Genomic DNA, 18,315 nt, shown 5'->3' on the forward strand with positions numbered 1-18,315 from the left:
ATGTTCCGCAAAGCGGTCACCCAGTCTGCGCTTGGTCTCCCCAATGTAGAGGAGACCACACTGTGAGCAGCGAATACAGTATACTACATTGAAAGAAGTACAAGTAAATCGCTGCTTCACCTGAAAGGAGTGTTTGGGGCCTGGGATAGTGAGGAGAGGGGAGGTAAATGGGCAGGCCTGGGAAATAATTCATTACCAGTCGTGAATATTGGTCTATGGCCTATAGTTTGAGTGCAATGGGATTATTATCACTATATATTAAAATTCTTTGTTACTAATCCTGATTGTGAAATTCGTGCCTATTGTAGATATATAATGGTAATTTCGAGTGTAGATTTTCACATTCAGCGATGGAGGATCAGCTGCATGATTTTCATCTCTTGCCCACCTGCAGATGCTTGATCTATCCATGTATATGCAGATTGTTAGCATGTTTGCAAATAACCTTGGACTGAAGGGTCAAAAGTCCTTTGTTCATACTTTTGGTGGAGGCCTACCATCTTCCTACAGGGAATGGGGTGGGGTTGGAAACCTCCCTCCTGGAGGTTCTCATACAACTCCCAGCAGCTCGATGAAGAGCTGATTTGGGGCAAACCTGAAAGGAAGTCGGAGCCTGAGAGGGAAAATGAGGTGAAAGCAGTAAAACAAGAGAAGATAAAATCAGCTAAAAAGAAAAGTAAAAAGTGCAGCAATGTGAAGGACTTGATCTGCACTGCTACAAAATGGTCCCACACTCAACAGGCTCTTTACTCTTGTCTCTGCAGGATTTTTGCAGCCAAGTGCAGTGGCTGCCTGGAGGCCATCCCCCCCACCGAGTTCGTCATGCGGGCACAGAAGAGCGTGTACCACCTGCATTGCTTCTGCTGCTGCGTGTGTGAGAGGCAGCTCCAGAAAGGAGACGAGTTTGTGCTGAAAGAGGGGCAACTGCTTTGCAAGAGCGACTACGAGAAGGAGCGGGAGCTGCTGAGCCTGGTCAGTCCAGCCGCCTCAGACTCAGGTAACCAAAATCCACCATCGGCCGCAATGCTCCAATCTTGGCTAACCCGTTTTTTGACAGTACAGCGAAGGGGTAGGGGGTGGAGGGGTAGGGGGTGGGGGTGGCAGTGGGCCTAATTGGATAGCTTTTTCAGAGAGCCAAAACCAACACAATGGACCGAATGGCCTCCTTCTGCGCTATGTGATTCTGTAAGTATGATATATTGATGAAGGAGGTTGCTGCACAGTTTAGGATTTGTGTCGGGGAGACGATATTGTCTGCAGGATGAAGTATAATTCTGAGCTCGACATTACTAACTGGGTAAGGTTATCTTTTTGTCTTACTCCCTCACTCAGCAATGACTGAAAATGTTGGTCCCAATCAGTCTGGGCCCATTATATTTGTGGGACCTTGCTGTGCATAAATTTTCTGCCATGTTTCCTACACTACAGTCGTACTACTACAGTTGATAAGTACTTCATTGGCTGTAAAGCGCTTTGGGACGTCCTGAGGTTGTGAAAGGTGCTATCGAAATACAAGTCCTCCTTTTCTACCTTTCTTTCTTGCGAGAGCTGCAGGTACTGTCAGAGGTACTTATAGGCAGGCATTGATCCACCTATTTTAGATGTGTTCAAATAACACTGCAGGAATTTGGTTCCTTGGAGTGCTGGCCCAAACAAATTGTGTGTTTGGAAATTCCCCTTAACATCTTTCTCCTGGCACGCTCATCCCTCAGTTCGACAAAGGGCAAGCCTCATCCCTTTAAAAAAAACACAATTCAGTCCGTGGTAGGATCGAGGAAACATAAATGTTGGCAGGAATGTACAGGAAGGGTACCCTGGCAGTGATTGAAAAGAATTGGCATTTTTTAATTTTGTGGTGACTTTGAAAAAAATCATTCCTTGAAGTATTGATTTATGAGACGGTGGAGTTTCCTACACACTGCATCCGAGTCCAAGAACAGTCTTGAACCCACTGTAGCAGCTTGGCTTCATGCGGCTTTATCACAATGCACTCTTGTCCAGCCTCCCATCTTGCACCCTCCGTAAACTTAAGCTCAACCAAAACTCAGCTGCCCGCACCCTAACTCGCACCAAGCCCTGTTCACCCATCATTACCAGTACTCACTGATCCACATGGGCTCCCAGTCCAGCAACGCCTCAATTTTAAAATTCCCATTCTTGTTTTCAGATCCTTCCAAGGCCTCACCCTCCCTATCCCTGTAAATTCCTCCAGCCCGACAACCCTCCAAAATCTCTGCACTACTCCAATTTTGACCTCTTAAGCATCTCCAATTTTACTTGCTCTACCATTAACGGCCGTGACTTTAGCTGCCAAGCTACCAAGTTCTGGAATTCCCTCCCTAAATCTTTTCACCTTGCTACCTCTCTATCCTCCTTTAAAATCTACCTCTTTGACCAAATGTTTGGTCACCTACGCTAATATCTCCTTATGTGTCTAGCTGTCAATTTTGTTTGACAATGCTCTTGTGAAGCACCTTGGGACGTTTTACTATGTTAAATGCACTACATAAATACAAGTTATTGTTATAAGGAGAGTTAAAGGGTTTGAACGAGTCTCTAAGCATCAGTGTGAAATAAGATAGAGCATTTCCACCCTTGGCGAGACCTGCAGTTTGATATCGCTGGATCCCTAGACCTCCTCTTGGGATGTGGAGCTGCCAACTCCATCTGACGGAAATGCTCTTGGTAAAGTATACAGAGCACCCAGCGCTAGCATGTCTTCCTTCACGTTGCCAACCCTCCAGGATTGGTATCTGGTATCTCCAGGAATTGAATGTTAATCTCCAAGACACTACTGGGCGCAAAAAACCTGAGGAAAACTCATAGGGGGCTTTAAAGAAATGGACTTTTTCACATTCTTTGAATACTTTTGTTGATTAGTTATTGGGGGAAAAAGGCTGTTTGACTCCACAGTGCTGTTGAGGTGAGCGGTCATGTGATGAAACTCTCAGAATTACATCCAATTGGAGTTGGCAACCTTGGTCTTCCTGGCGTTGGAGAGCTCCAAATTGGGTCCAGACACTACTCTTCGCAGTGACTCAGGGAATATGCTGTTTGATAAAGATAGCAGCACATTACCTTCTTGTGTGGAATGCATTGTTCAGTTGCTAAGATTAACCTGCACTAACCTGATGTGCCCCTTTTAAGTTTTAAGACTGCCAAATCTAATTGCTATAATTTCCTGAAGTCAGATATAGACTAATTGCTCTGAGGAAAATCCTGAGGTCCAACCAAAGGCTAAAAAAGCAACAGGAGATAACTGGCTTGCTTCCGCTACCCCCTCCCACACCCGCCCACACCCCCATCCCGCTCCCCCCCCGCTGCCAATCCAACACATCCTCCTTCCCCCAGTGTTATTTTGTAAGCCATTGTCCACAGCTACTCTGACACTTCTGTTCATAAAAAATATATATTTTGTTGGTGGGGGGAGTTTCTTTGTATGTTCGACCTGTCTGGTTTTCCTTTTTACTTTTTTGTCAAAGATTGTTGGGGAAATGTGCGCGAGCTAATCGAATGGGATAAATGGGCCTACGTGTGAGGGGATGGACAGAAAGCATATGCACAGATACCATTTGTGTCATATGATTTTTTTTAATTTTTATTTCTTGAACACAGCTGATTGCCAAGTCCTTTTTTTGTACTGAGGTCTCCCTAGACTTTCCCTTCCCTTTAACGAAAATTAATTTTACCTTATCAGCGACTCTGGCCCGATCTAGATGCCTGCACTCAGTGTTAAAGAAAGAATCTGCACTTTCATGACCTTCGGCCTTCCCGAAGCACTTCAGCTTTGAAGTGTAGCCACTGTTGTAATGTAGGAAATGCAGCAGCCAATTTGTACACAACAAGCGCCCACAAACACAATGAGCAGATCATCTGTTTTAGGTATTAGTTGAGGGATAAATACTGACCAAAGCACCAGGGAGAACTCCCCTGCCTCTTCTCCAAATAGTGCCAGGGAACCTTTTACATCCAGCTGAGAGGACAGACAAGGCCCCGGTTTAATGTCTTATCCAAAGAACAGCACCTCCAGTAGTGCTGCACTGAAGTCTCAGCCTGTATTATGTGCTCAGGCCTCTGGAGTGGAACTTGAACCCATAACCTTCCTCCACAGAGGCAAGAGTGCTACCCACTGAGCCACAGCTGGCACTTATTGTGTGACGGGCACTCGGATGATGCTGTTTAAATGAATAGCCTGATTGATGTCGGCATATTGCAGACTTTATTCCAGCGGGAGTCACGTACCAAAAGGGCAATCTGAGCATGAAAGGATCTCGCACATAGTGGTACTCGACACCATGTGCTTCACAGCCGAGCTGAGGGCCTTTCACGCCCCTCCGCTAAAAGCCAAATTAAGACCCACATGTTTTTGTTTAATTCTTTTCCCTCCGTCCTGCTCTCTTTTCTGATTTAAACTAAGCAGAATATCAAAGAAGGTTTAAAAGTGCGCGAGACTGCACCTCAAAGCCACTTTTTATGAGAATGTAAGAGATGAGAGGTGGCTCTCTGGTGGCCCATATGTTGCCTCTAATCCTGGCAGTCTAAGATTTAATCATTGCTTTCACCCAGTATGAAGAGACAATCCTAGGTAAACAAAGGCCTACCAGGAGGAGTACAATTTCCAATTAAAGATCACTAATGCCCCCCCTCTCCCTCTTAGTGATGTCTGTGAACCAGGTCTTTATTAATTTTTGGTGGGTGGTGGGGGGGGGTGCGAGAGTTAATCAATGGCTTCTTGTACTGGCCTCAGCCCTTTTTTATGGAGGATTGACTAAACAGGCAAGCGTATCAATGGCCTCTTTCCCCTCAGCGCTGTAGAATGGGGGGCTTCCAAAGACAACTTAATTAATGTTTGCGTTCTTTTGCATTGATAGAATAAATGTTATACGCACAGCTGGTCCCCTGTTTAGCTAAATGCAAGGCCTGTCACACACAAGGAGTAATCCTAGCTCTGTTTACCTGCCTTTGGAAATGAAACTTCTAAACCCTCTCCCCCGCAACCTACCCACCCCCCCCACCACCATTGATACAGTGAAGCTGCCCCGGCCTGTTTGGGTCTCTGTGTGTTGTCAATCTATTGCAGAAAATAAAAACAAATTGCCCTCTACATTAACAAGATTCGTCAAAGTCTAATATTGATAAGGGCTATAGAATGAATTCAAAACTCAAGGTGTGCCAAGTTGGCAGGAAGTGTTTATTTAATTTTCCTTTGCCCTCTCCCTTAATTTCCTGAAGCTGGTGACTCCTCGCTTGGACATAGTAGCATAGGTATCAGGATCCTCCAGTATCTTACCCATAATAGTGTCTGTTATTCATGCTTCAGCCTTGACAATGTGTGTTGGCTGGTCATTCAATCCTATAGGCAGGCTCTTTTTAAAGGCCTTTGTGTTCTTCCTACATCAAGAGCCACAGATGAATTTTTCCCCAACCATGAACAAGTTAACCTGACTGGAACTGCATGTGATTTACCATCTGCTGTTTATGGTTCTCTCACTAATGAAGAAACCATGTCAAGCATCTTCCCATTGCACTATTTGCTTACAGTCGAAGGAGGTTATTATAACTGTCTCACTTATTGGCGAGACCACATTTGGAATGCCATGCTCAGTTTTCGTCACCCTTTGGTGGGGTGCTCTCTCAAACCTCTGCTGTAACTGCAGCAGAAATACAATTTATGTAAACAACTGGGATTCCTCCCATCTTCCACTGAAGTTATAGGGTGAGGGTGGTGATTAGGCAACCAGGAGAACTCCCCCAGAAATTCAAACAACAAATAGTGAATGCAAGAGAACAGATAAAAAGAATTCTGAGGATAATTCCCAAAGTTAAAACTCTCAAGCTTAATTCTAAACTGAAGATGTCAACCATGTAAGATGCCAGTTGTTGCTTAGTGATAGCACCTTATCTCTGTATCAGTCCCAGTCCAGGGTGTGATGAAAACCCCACATGCCAGATGGAAAATATTAATTTCCTCATCTGGAACTTTGCCTGGGACTTTTGCTGGAAATTGTTACAAATAACTTTTTTGAACAGAAAAGCTAGCAGCTAACATGATGGCCATGACAATTTGCATATGAATCAGCAACAGAGCACACTGGAGACAAACCTGATTGACTCAGCCTGGCCAGAACAATGGGGTGCTCTCTGCTTCAGTTATCTGAATTAGCCTTGTCAATATGTGATCATCAAAAGCTATCGACACCCATTCACTTTGAAAGAGCCAACGCGCCCCACCAAGTATGTCTGGGCCGTCTGAGGCAGGAACCTTGAATTTCAGAGGAAATACCAGATGAACTGCATTAAAATGCAAAGAAGTGGTCATGTCATGTGACCACTTGTGCGCCTCTCGGAGATTGTGAATTTTTAAAAATTTGTTCATGGGATGAGGGCATTGCTGGCCAGGCCAGCATTTATTGCCCATCCCTAATTGCCCTTGAGAAGGTGGTGGTGAGATGCCTTTTTGAACTGCTGCAGTCCATATGGGGTAGGTACACCCACAGTGCTGTTAAGGGAGTTCCAGGATTTTGTACCCAGCGACAGTGAAGGAACGCGATATAGTTCCAAGTCAGGATGGTGTGTGGCTTGGAGGGGAACTTGCAGGTGGTGGTGTTCCCATGCAACTGCTGCCCTTGTCCTTCTAGAGGACAAGAGGTAGAGGTCGCGGGTTTGGAAGGTGCTGTCTAAGGAGCCTTGGTGCATTGCTGCAGTTCATCTTGTAGATGGTACACACTGATGCCACTGTGCGTGGGTGGTGGAGGGAGTGAATGTTTGTGGATGGGCTACTTTGTCCTGGATGGTGTTGAGCTCTTGAATGTTGTTGGAGCTGCACTCATCCAGGGAAGTGGAGAGTATTCCATCACACTCCTGACTTGTGCCTTGTAGATGGTGGATGGGCTTCGGGGAGTCAGGAGGTGAGTTACTCGCCGCAGGCCTCCTAGCCTGACCTGCTCTTGTAGCCACGGTATTTATAAGGCTACTCCAATTCAGTTTCTGGTCAATGGTAACCCCCAGGATGTTGATAGTGGGAGATTCAGCAATCATAATGCCATTGAATGTCAAGGGGAGATAGTTAGATTTTCCCTTGTTGGAGATGGTCATTGCCTGGCACTTGTGTGGCACAAATGTTACATGCCACTTATCAGCCCAAGCCTGGATATTGTCCAGGTCTTGCTGCATTTCTACATGGATTGCTTCAGTATCTAAGGAGTTGAGAATGGTGACGAACATTGTGCAATCATCGGCAAACATCCCCACTTCTGACCTTATGATTGAAGCAAGGTCATTGATGAAGCAGCTGAATTGTGACCCAGAAGACAGGCAGTAACTGAAATCCAACAAGGGAGCATCTGTCTCCTCTCTCCAGTAAAGTCCCAGGGAAGCCTTGGCTGCTACTACTAAGCCTCAAACCTACAGCCCAGCACAGTCAGCAACTAGGGGACAAGGATAAAGCTCTCCTTCTTCCGGAACCTGAGAAGCAATCCCAATCCATGCATGTGGCCCTGCGAGGACTTCAGGACTACAATTTCAACTAAGAACTCTGGAACCGAGATTCAGTATTTAAATATCATTTATTACAGACTCTATTCCAACCTCCCAACTCTGTTTTTCCTTCTGTAATCTATTTGTGTGTGTGTGTGTGTGGCTCTTGTGTGAATGTGGGGCATGGATGCATAGCGTATTTTAGTAATTTTAACCAGTTTGGAGTGATAAGGTTAATAAACTTACATCTTTCTTGTTTAAGCTCAAGAAAACCTGTCTGATTGGTTCATTTGCAATTATATTAGAGGAAGAGGAGCAAGTGCTCACGGAGGTGGTAAGTTAAAAAAGATAAACCCTGTTGCGGTCAAACTAGAGAAGGGGCGAAAGGGGAGCCTGAGATCCCCTCCTCATCTGCTTGCAGCAAGGGGCTTGAGTGCAAAATCCAGGCAGTGTAGTATTGAGGGAGGGCTGCACTGTTGGAGGTGCTGTTTTTCACTTGAGATGCTAAACTAAGGCCCATCCGCCCTCTCAGGCGGACTGACAAGGTCCCATGGCCATACTTGAAGAAGACCAATGGAGTTCTCCCCAATCTCCTGGCCAACATTTATCCCATTATTTAGTGACTATCACATTTATGGCCCTTAGTTTTGTTCTCCTCCACAAGTGGTAACATCTTCTCTAAATTTGCCCTATCAAAATCACTTCAGAATTCAGCTTTTTCTTTTGCAGAGAAAAGAGCCCCAGTTTGTTAACTGTTTCCTGACAGTTGTACCCTTTCAGTCCTGGTATCATCCCTGTAAATCCTTTTATGCCTTCTCCAGTGCATCTATACTCTTTTGTAATATGAAGACAAGAACTGTTCACAGTACCCTAAGCGTGGTTGAACCAAGGTTCCATACAAGTATAACACAAATTCTTTGATTCTCAATTCCATCCCTCTAGAAATAAACCCCAGAGCTTTGTTTCCTTTTTCATGGCCTTAATAATCTGTGTTGCTACTTTTAGAGATTTGTGAATCTGTTCCCCTTAATCCCTTTACTTCTCTACCCCATTGAAACTCTTATTATCCAAGGGCGGCGCAGAGGTTAGCACTGCAGCCTCACAGCTCCAGTGACTCGGGTTCAATTCTGGGTACAGCCTGTGCGGAATTTGCAAGTTCTCCCTGTGACCGCGTGGGTTTCTGCCGGGTGCTCCGGTTTCCTCCCACAGCCAAAGACTTGCAGGTTGATAGGTAAATTGGCCATTATAAATTTCCCCTAGTATAGGTAGGTGATAGGGGAATTGAGGGGATGTGGTAGGAATATGGGATTCGTGTAGGATTCGTATAAATGGGTGGTTGATGGTCGGCATAGACTCGGTGGGCCGAAGGGCCTGTTTCAGTGCTGTATCTCTAAAAAGAATAAATATTAAACACTTCTTATTCATACCTCACACCTATATATATGTCGAAATTAATTTGCCAGCTGTATGTCCATTCTGCAAGTGTATTCATGTAGTCTTATTTTTTGTTGCAATGCTCCTCAGTATTAATGACACAACCCAATTAGGTGCTGCAAATTCTTCTAATTTTTCTAATTTTACTTCTGATTCCTGAGTCCAAATCATTTATGTAAATGCTGATTAACAACGGTCCCAGCACTGATCCTTGTGGAGCATGACTTCTCACCAATTGCCAATCTGAGTAACTCTGTTCACCTCTACTCACTGTTTTCTGTTTGGTAGCCAGCTTGTATCCATTTTGTTATTTGTCCCCTAACTGCACATGTCCTGACCTTAGTTATGAACCTACTTTGCGTTACTTTATCAAAGGCTTTTTGAAAATTCAAATATATTACGTTTACTCCACTGGTTGGAGTCGTACCTTGCGCAAAGGAAGATGGTTGTGGTTGTTGGAGGTCAATCATCTCATTCCCAGGACATCACTGCAGGAGTTCCTCAGGATAGTGTCCTAGGCCCAACCATCTTCAGCTGTTTCGTCAATGACCTTCCTTCGATCATAAGTTCAGATGTGGGGATGTTCGCTGATTGCACAGTGCTCAGCACCTTCTCAAGTGTAATTAGGGATGGGCAATAAATGCTGTCCTAGCCAGCGATGTCCACATCCCATGAATGAATTTAAAAAAAGCTTGCTTACCCTTTCTGTTGCTTCTTCGAAGAATTCAATGAGGTTGGTCAAGCATGACATTCCCTTTTGAAATCTGTGCTATTCTTTGCATATTTTCCATTTCTGGATATTTTTCTATTACATTTCTCAGTGAGGATTCCACTACATTTCCTACCACCGATGTTAAGAAAACTGTTCTCTAGTTCTCTGGACACATTCTATCTCCCTTTATAAATATAGATAAAACATAAGGTGTCCAGTGCCTAGTCCTCTGGCACCATTCCCTTTTTTATTGAATTTTTATATATGTATATAATAGCGCCTCTGCTCTCTCTCCCCTAATATTCTGTAAATTTGCATGGATGCAAAGGATTCAAAGCAGGAGAATTATCCTTTCTAAGTTTGATTAGTTTAGCAATTATTTTGCGCTACCTTAAATGTCTTTATATATTTTGATCAATTTTTAATGTCTTATCCACTTTTTTAGAACCCCTGTTAAATACTGAGGCAAAGTAATCTCTGCTATTTCACTATTATTACCCATGAGTTGATCTAGTGCATTCCCTACTGGCCCAATCCCTATCCTGATTTTTGTTTTGTTACTCATGTGCCTATCGAATACTTTATTATTTAGTCGTTTGGTAGTACAGAACTTGAGTATTGCTGAAAATAGAGACATGTTGTCGAAGCTTTTCATCTTGCACTCATCAGGACAATCTGCAAGAATACCAATGTAAGGGAAAACAAGACCGGTTTTGGTGGCGTGAGGGGTGATATAATCAGGCGAGCTTTTCTTTCAGATTTCCAATGGTGGCATTTTTAGCAAAATTAAGTCAGCAGTGTGTTCTCGGCAGTCCAGTGTTCCCCCTCACACTGTGGCGGATTGCAGCTTTGCATTCATTACCATACCATGAATACTCATTACTACACCTAGTTCAAATTCAATCCTACCTGCCAGATTAAGTGAACGGCAAGCGCTATTCTCATGCCACCCGGTTCACGTTTGTTTGAACGTGACGTGCAACAGTCGGATTTGTGCAGTTGTGTCTGAGGTCAATGGTCTCCTTTCTTGAACTCATTGGCAAAATTAACGCGAATATTGTTTTGGATGTTTGGCTCCAGGCTTGGCACCAGCAAGGGCTCTTCTTAGGGGAAGGTGGCGAAGGCATGGGGGTGCATACGTGGAGTAGCAGGGGAGGGTACTCAGTTAGGACATAGTGGGGTTACCATGTGCATGGAGGAGACGCAGAGGGAGGAGGGGAGGATAAAGGGTGGTGTGATCGGGTGCATGGAGGAGCAGGGAAGGGAGAAGGGGAGTATCCAGGGTGTGCAGTGGTTGTTATTGTTGCTGAAGCTGGATGTAGGCAGCTGCGGGGGTGGTGGGTTAATCTGAGTATTACAGTCAACAGATGGTCATGAGGGGCCTAAAGGGAGGGATGAGTGCTGTCAATGTCAGGGACCTTTGTGATCATTCCCTCTGCCAGCCAGTACCCTCAATTCAACCCAGTCAATCGGGGCAAATGGATTATGTAGGGGGGAGGTCAAGACTTAGGGTTGGGAATTCTATGGCATCATAGGGAGAAGAATGGGATTTGGTAATTTTCAGGTGGATTTCAGGAGAATCAAGGGTCAGAGTGGGCATTTCGATAGTAGTGGGAGTAGGAATAGCGGGGAGTGATGGCATGAATAAATTCACAGAATCACAATTATTACAGCGCAGAAGAAGGTCATTTGGCCCATTGTGTCCACACCAGTTCTCCGAATGAGCAATTCACCAAGTGCCTTCTCCCTGTAACCTTGCATATTCTTCCTTTTCATATAACTGTCTAATATCCTTTTGCATGCTTCAGTTGAACCTGCCTCCCCCACACTCTCAGGCAATGCATTCCAGACCTTAACCACTCGCTGCGTGGAAAAGTTTTTCCTCATGTCGCTTTTGCTTCTCTTACCCATTACTTTAAATCTCTGCCCTTATTTTTGATCCTTTCACAAGTGGGAACAGTTTCTCTCTATCTACTCTGTCCAAACCCCTCATGATATTGAATATATCTATCAAATCACCTCTCAGCCTTTGCTTCTCCAAGTAAAACAGTCCTAACTTCTCCAATCTATTTTCATAACTGAAGTTCCTCATCCCTGGAACCAATGACATCACATCTTTCCTAAAGCATGGTGCCCAGAACTGGATGCAATACTCCAGCTGAGGCCGCACTAGTGTGTTATATCAGTTCAACATAACTTCCTTGCTCTTGTACCCTATGCCCAAATTAATAAAGCCCAGGATACTGTATGCTTTATTAACCGCTCTCTCAACCTGTCCTGCCACCTTCAATGACTTATGCACATATACACCCAGATCCCTCTGCTCCTGCACCTGCTTTAGAATTGTACTCTTTATTTTATGTTGTCTCTCCATGTTCTTCCTACCAAAATTAATCATTTCACATTTCTCTGCATTGAACTTCATCTGCCACCTGTCTGCCCATTCCACCAACTTGTCTATGTCCTTTTGGAGTTCCGCACTATCCTCCCTAGATCATTAATATATATCAGGAAAAGCAAGGGTCCCAACACTGACCCCTGGGGGACTCCACTACAAATCTTCCTCCAGCCCAAAAAACATCCATTAACCACTACTCTCTGTTTCCTGTCACTCAGACAATTCCGTATCCATTTGCTACTGTCCCTTTTATTCAATGGGCTATAACTTTGTTCACAAGTCTGTTGTGTGGCACTGTATCAAACACCTTTTGAAAGTCCATGTACACAACATCAACAGCATTACCCTCATCGACCCTCTCTGTTACCTCCTCAAAAAACTTCAAGTTAGTTAAACATGATTTTCCATTAAGAAATCCACGCTGGCTTTCTTTAATTAACTCATATTTGTCTATGTGACAAGCAATTTTGTCCAGAATTATTCTTTCTAGAAGCTTCCCCACCACCAAAGTTAAACTGACTAGTCTGTAGTTGCTGGGCTTTTCTCCACACCGTTTTTTTGAACAAGGGTGCAACATTTGCAATTCTCCAGTCCTCTGACACCACCCCCGAGTCTAAGGAAGACTGAAAAATGATGGCCAGTGCCTCTGCGATTTCCACCCTCACTTCCCTCAGTATCTGTGGATGCATCGTATCCAGTCCAGGTGCTTTATCCAGTTTAAGTACAGACAGCCTATATAATATGTCCTCCTCATCAATTTTAAACTCTTCTAGTGTCTGAAGTACCCCCTCTTCCACCATTGCCTGGGTTGCATCTTCTTCCTTGATAAAGATAGAAGCAAAGTATTCATTTAATACCTCACCAATGCCCTCTGCCTCCATGCGTAAATCCCCTTTATTGTCTCTAATCAGCCCAACTCCTCCTTTTACCATGCTTTTACTATTTACATATCTATAGAAAACTTTGGGATTCCCTTAAATGTTATCTGCCAGTCTCTTTTCACGCTCTCTCTTTGCTTCTCTTCTCTGCTTTTTCACTTCCCCTCTGGACATTTAGATTCAGCCTGGTTCTCAATAGTGTTTTCTACCTGGTATCTGTTATAAGCACACTTTTTCCTCTTTATCTTAATCTCTACCTCTTTTGCCATCCAGGGAGCTCTGGATTTGTTTACCCTACCTTTCCCCTTTGAGGGAACCTTGACTGTGCCTGAGCTATTTCTTCTTTGAAGACAGCCATTGTTCAGTTACCGTTTTTCGTGCCAAGTTTTGACTCCAATTTATTCGCCCAAGCTCCATACTTACCCCATTGAAGTTGGCCTTCCCCCAGTTAATTATTCTTACTCTGGATTGTTCTTTGTCCTTTTCTATAGTCAGCTTAAATCTTATTATACTATGATCACTGTCCCCTAAATGATCTCCTCCTAATATTCTCCTCCTAATCTCCTCCTAATCTCCTCCTAATAAGTCCACATAGGCACCAACGACATAGGTAGGAAGAGAGATGGGGATTTAAGACAGAAATTCAGGGAGCTAGGGTGGAAGCTTAGAGCGAGAACAAACAGAGTTGTTATCTCTGGGTTGTTGCCCGTGCCACGTGATAGCGAAGCGAGGAATAGGGAGAGAGAGGAGTTGAACACGTGGCTGCAGGGATGGTGCAGGAGGGAGGGTTTTGGTTTCCTGGATAATTGGGGCTCTTTCTGGGGTAGGTGGGACCTCTACAAACAGGATGGTCTTCACCTGAACCAGAGGGGTACCAATATCCTGGGGGGGAGATTTGCTAGTGCTCTTCGGGGGGGTTTAAACTAATTCAGCAGGGGAATGGGAACCTAAATTGTAGTGCCAGTGTACAGGATGTTGAGAGTAGTGAGGTCAGGGATAAGGTTACAAGGACACAAGAGGGCACTGGCAAGCAAGAACCTGGTTTAAAGTGTGTCTACTTCAACGCCAGGAGCATCCGGAATAAGGTGGGTGAGCTTGCAGCATGGGTTGGTACCTGGGATCTCGATGTAGTGGCCATTTCGGAGACATGGGTAGAGCAGGGGCAGGAATGGATGCTGCAGGTTCCGGGATTTAGATGTTTCAGTAAGAACAGAGAAGATGGTAAAAGAGGGGGTGGTGTGGCATTGTTAATCAAGGAGAGTATTACAGCGACAGAAAGGACGTTTGAGGACCCGTCTACTGAGGTAGTATGGGCCGAGGTTAGAAACAGGAGAGGTGAGGTCACCCTGTTGGGAGTCTTTTATGGACCTCCAAATAGTTCCAGAGATGTAGAGGAAAGGATAGCGAAGATGATTCTCGACAGGGGCGAGAGTAACAGGGTAGTTGTTATGGGGGACTTTAACTTTCCAAATATCGACTGGAAATACTATAGTTCGAGTACTTTAGATGGGTCAGTTTTTGTCCAGTGTGTGCAGGAGGGTTTTCTGACACAGTATGTAGACAGGCCAACCAGGGGCGATGCCACATTGGATTTGGTATTGGGTAATGAACCCGGCCAGGTGTTAGATTTAGATGCAGGTGAGCACTTTGGTGATAGTGATCACAATTCGGTTAGGTTTACCTTAGCGATGGGCAGGGACAGGTATATACCGCAGGGCAAAAATTATAGCTGGGGGAAAGGAAATTATGATGCGATTAGGCAAGATTTAGGATGCGTAGGATGGGGAAGGAAACTGCAGGGGATGGGAACAATCGAAATGTGGAGCTTATTCAAGGAGCAGCTACTGCGTGTCCTTGATAAGCATGTACCTGTGAGGCAGGGAGGAAGTTGTCGAGCGAGGGAGCCGTGGTTTACTAAAGAAGTTGAAGCGCTCGTCAAGAGGAAGAAGGCGGCTTATGTTAGGATGAGACGTGAAGGCTCAGTTAGGGCGCTTGAGAGTTACAAGCTAGCCAGGAAGGATCTAAAGGGAGAGCTAAGAAGAGCAAGGAGAGGACACGAGAAGCCATTGGCAGATAGGATCAGGGAAAACCCTAAGGCTTTCTATAGGTATATCAGGAATAAAAGAATGACTAGAGTTAGATTAGGGCCAATCAAGGATAGTAGTGGGAAGTTGTGTGTGGAATCAGAGGAGATAGGGGAAGCGTTAAATGAATATTTTGCGTCAGTATTTACAGTAGAGAAAGAAAATGTTGTCGAGGAGAATACTGAGATTCAGGCTACTAGGCTAGATGGGATTGAGGTTCACAAGGAGGAGGTGTTATCAATTTTGGAAAGTGTGAAAATAGATAAGTCCCCTGGGCCAGATGGGATTTATCCTAGGATTCTCTGGGAAGCTAGGGAGGAGATTGCAGAGCCTTTGTCCTTGATCTTTATGTCGTCATTGTCGACAGGAATAGTGCCGGAAGACTGGAGGATAGCAAATGTTGTCCCCTTGTTCAAGAAGGGGAGTAGAGACAGCCCTGGTAATTATAGACCTGTGAGCCTTACTTCGGTTGTGGGTAAAATGTTGGAAAAGGTTATAAGAGACAGGATTTATAATCATCTTGAAAAACATAAGTTCATTAGCGATAGTCAGCACGGTTTTGTGAAGGGTAGGTCGTGCCTCACAAACCTTATTGAGTTTTTCGAGAAGGTGACCAAACAGGTGGATGAGGGTAAAGCAGTGGATGTGGTGTATATGGATTTCAGTAAGGCGTTTGATAAGGTTCCCCACGGTAGGCTATTGCAGAAAATACGGAAGTATGGGATTGAAGGTGATTTAGAGCTTTGGATCAGAAATTGGCTAGCTGAAAGAAGACAGAGGGTGGTGGTTGATGGCAAATGTTCATCCTGGAATTTAGTTACTAGTGGTATACCGCAAGGATCTATTTTGGGGCCACTGCTGTTTGTCATTTTATAAATGACCTGGAAGAGGGTGTAGAAGGGTGGGTTAGTAAATTTGCGGATGACATGAAGGTCGGTGGAGTTGTGGATAGTGCCGAAGGATGTTGTAGGGTACAGAGGGACATAGATAGGCTGCAGAGCTGGGCTGAGAGATGGCAAATGGAGTTTAATGCGGAAAAGTGCGAGGTGATTCACTTTGGAAGGAGTAACAGGAATGCAGAGTACTGGGCTAATGGGAAGATTCTTGGTAGTGTAGATGAACAGAGAGATTTTGGTGTCCAGGTACATAAATCCCTGAAGGTTGCTACCCAGGTTAATAGGGCTGTTAAGAAGGCATATGGTGTGTTAGCTTTTATTAGTAGGGGGATCGAGTTTCGGAGCCACGAGGTCATGCTGCAGTTGTACAAAACTCTGGTGAGACCGCACCTGGAGTATTGCGTGCAGTTCTGGTCACCGCATTATAGGAAGGATGTGGAAGCTATGGAAAGGGTGCAGAGGAGATTTACTAGGATGTTGCCTGGTATGGAGGGAAGGTCTTGCGAGGAAAGGCTGAGGGACTTGAGGTTGTTTTCGTTGGAGAGAAGGAGGAGGAGAGGTGACTTAATAGAGACATATAAGATAATCAGAGGGTTAGATAGGGTGGATAGTGAGAGTCTTTTTCCTCGGATGGTGATGGCAAACACGAGGGGACATAGCTTTAAGTTGAGGGGTGATAGATATAGGACAGATGTCAGAGGTAGTTTCTTTACTCAGAGAGTAGTAGGGGCGTGGAACGCCCTGCCTGCAGCAGTAGTAGACTCGCCAACTTTAAGGGCATTTAAGTGGTCATTGGATAGACATATGGATGAAAATGGAATAGTGTAGGTCAGATGGTTTCACAGTTCGGCGCAACATCGAGGGCCGAAGGGCCTGTACTGCGCTGTAATGTTCTAATTCTAATTCTAATTCTAATTCTAATTTGATGCACTTGGCCCACCTCATTCCCAATAACCAGGTCTAGCAGTGCCTCCTTTCTTGTTGGATTTGAAACATACTGCTGTAGAACATTTTCCTGAGCACACTCCAGGAACTCTTGCCCCTCATTGCCCTTAACACTACTACTATCCCAGTCTTTCCTGAACACCATGTATCCAGGAATATTCAATACCCAGTCTTGCCCTTCTTTGTGGTAGGTCTCTGTTATAGTCACAATATCATATTTCCACATGTCAATCTGTGCCTGTAACTCACCAATCTTATTCACAACACTCTGTTCATTCACATACATGCACATTAACCCTGATTTAGACTTTATTACTTTCTCCCTTACTCTGATCCCACCTAGTAACTTACCCTACTCGAGTGCTATCTATCTCTCCCAGTATTCTGTGCACCTTGGTATTCCTGTCTGATATTTCCTCCTGGTGCTCACACGCCTGCTAAACTAATTTAAACCCTCCCCAATAGCACTAGCAATCGCCCCACAAGGAAATTTGTCCCAGCTCTGTTCAGGTGCAATCTGTCCGGCCTGTACGAGTCCCACCTTCTCCAGAATTGGTCCCAGTGTCCCAGGAGCCTAAAGCCCTCCCTCCTACATCATGTTTCCAGCCACGTATTCATCTGCACTATCTTCCTTTTTCTATGCACACTTGTGCCTGGTACTGAGAGTAATCCGGAGATTACTACTTTTGAGGTCCTGCATGCTAATTTCTTATCTAGCTCACTAAACACTTTCTGCAGGCCTACGTCCCTCTTCCTACCTATGTTGTTCGTACCAATGTGGACTATGACTGCTGGCTGTTCACACTCCCCCCCTCCCCCACAGGGTGCTCTGCAGCTGTTCAATGACATCCTTGACCCTGGCGCCAGGGAGGCAACACACCATCCTGGATTTGCTTCTGTGGCCACAGGTACGCCTGTCAGATCCCCTGACTATCGAATCTCCTTTCACTATTGCTCTTGCAGTTTTCCTTGTGCCCCCCTGTGTACCTGAGCAACCAGTGGTGTCATGGCCTTGGCTCTGGCTGCACTCCCCAGATGAACCATCACTTTCCTCAGTATTCAGAACTGAATACGTGTTAGAGAGTGAGTTGCACTCAGGGGTCTCCTGCACTGCCTGCCTGTTCCTTCTTGACTGTCTGTTGGTCACCCATTCCCTCTCTGCCTGCATACTCTTAAGCTGTGGGGTGACCATATCTATAAACGTGCTGTCCATGAAGCTCTCATCCTCACGGATGCACCACAATGATGCTAGCAGCTGCTCATGTTCTGAAACCCGGAGCTCAAGCTGCTGCAACTGACAACACTTCCTGCACATATGTTTATCCAGGGCCTGAGAAGCATCCTGGAGTCCCCACATAGCACAGGATGTGCACTGCCAAGGCTGGAGCAGCCCTGCCATTCCTCTATCTATTAGATAATAAACCTTGGTACTACAACTAAACCCTGCTACTAGTAAATGCAGCTAATACTAATACTAATACCTTACCAATAG

The 18,315-nt window shown here is 44.9% G+C and overlaps 1 protein-coding gene across 1 annotated transcript in view; it reads left to right on the forward strand.

The window, feature by feature from the left end:
* Window positions 1-513: 513 nt before the first annotated feature.
* The window catches only part of LOC137373237 (LIM homeobox transcription factor 1-alpha-like), a 47,083-nt gene continuing 29,281 nt past the window's right edge, over window positions 514-18,315 (forward strand). The window contains exon 1 of the mRNA XM_068038088.1: window positions 514-997. Within this exon, the coding sequence (XP_067894189.1) occupies window positions 514-997 (484 nt within the window). The remainder of the gene's footprint in view (window positions 998-18,315) is intronic.

The sequence above is a fragment of the Heterodontus francisci genome, chromosome 8, assembly GCF_036365525.1.
Source record: "Heterodontus francisci isolate sHetFra1 chromosome 8, sHetFra1.hap1, whole genome shotgun sequence".
Taxonomy (NCBI): domain Eukaryota; kingdom Metazoa; phylum Chordata; class Chondrichthyes; order Heterodontiformes; family Heterodontidae; genus Heterodontus; species Heterodontus francisci.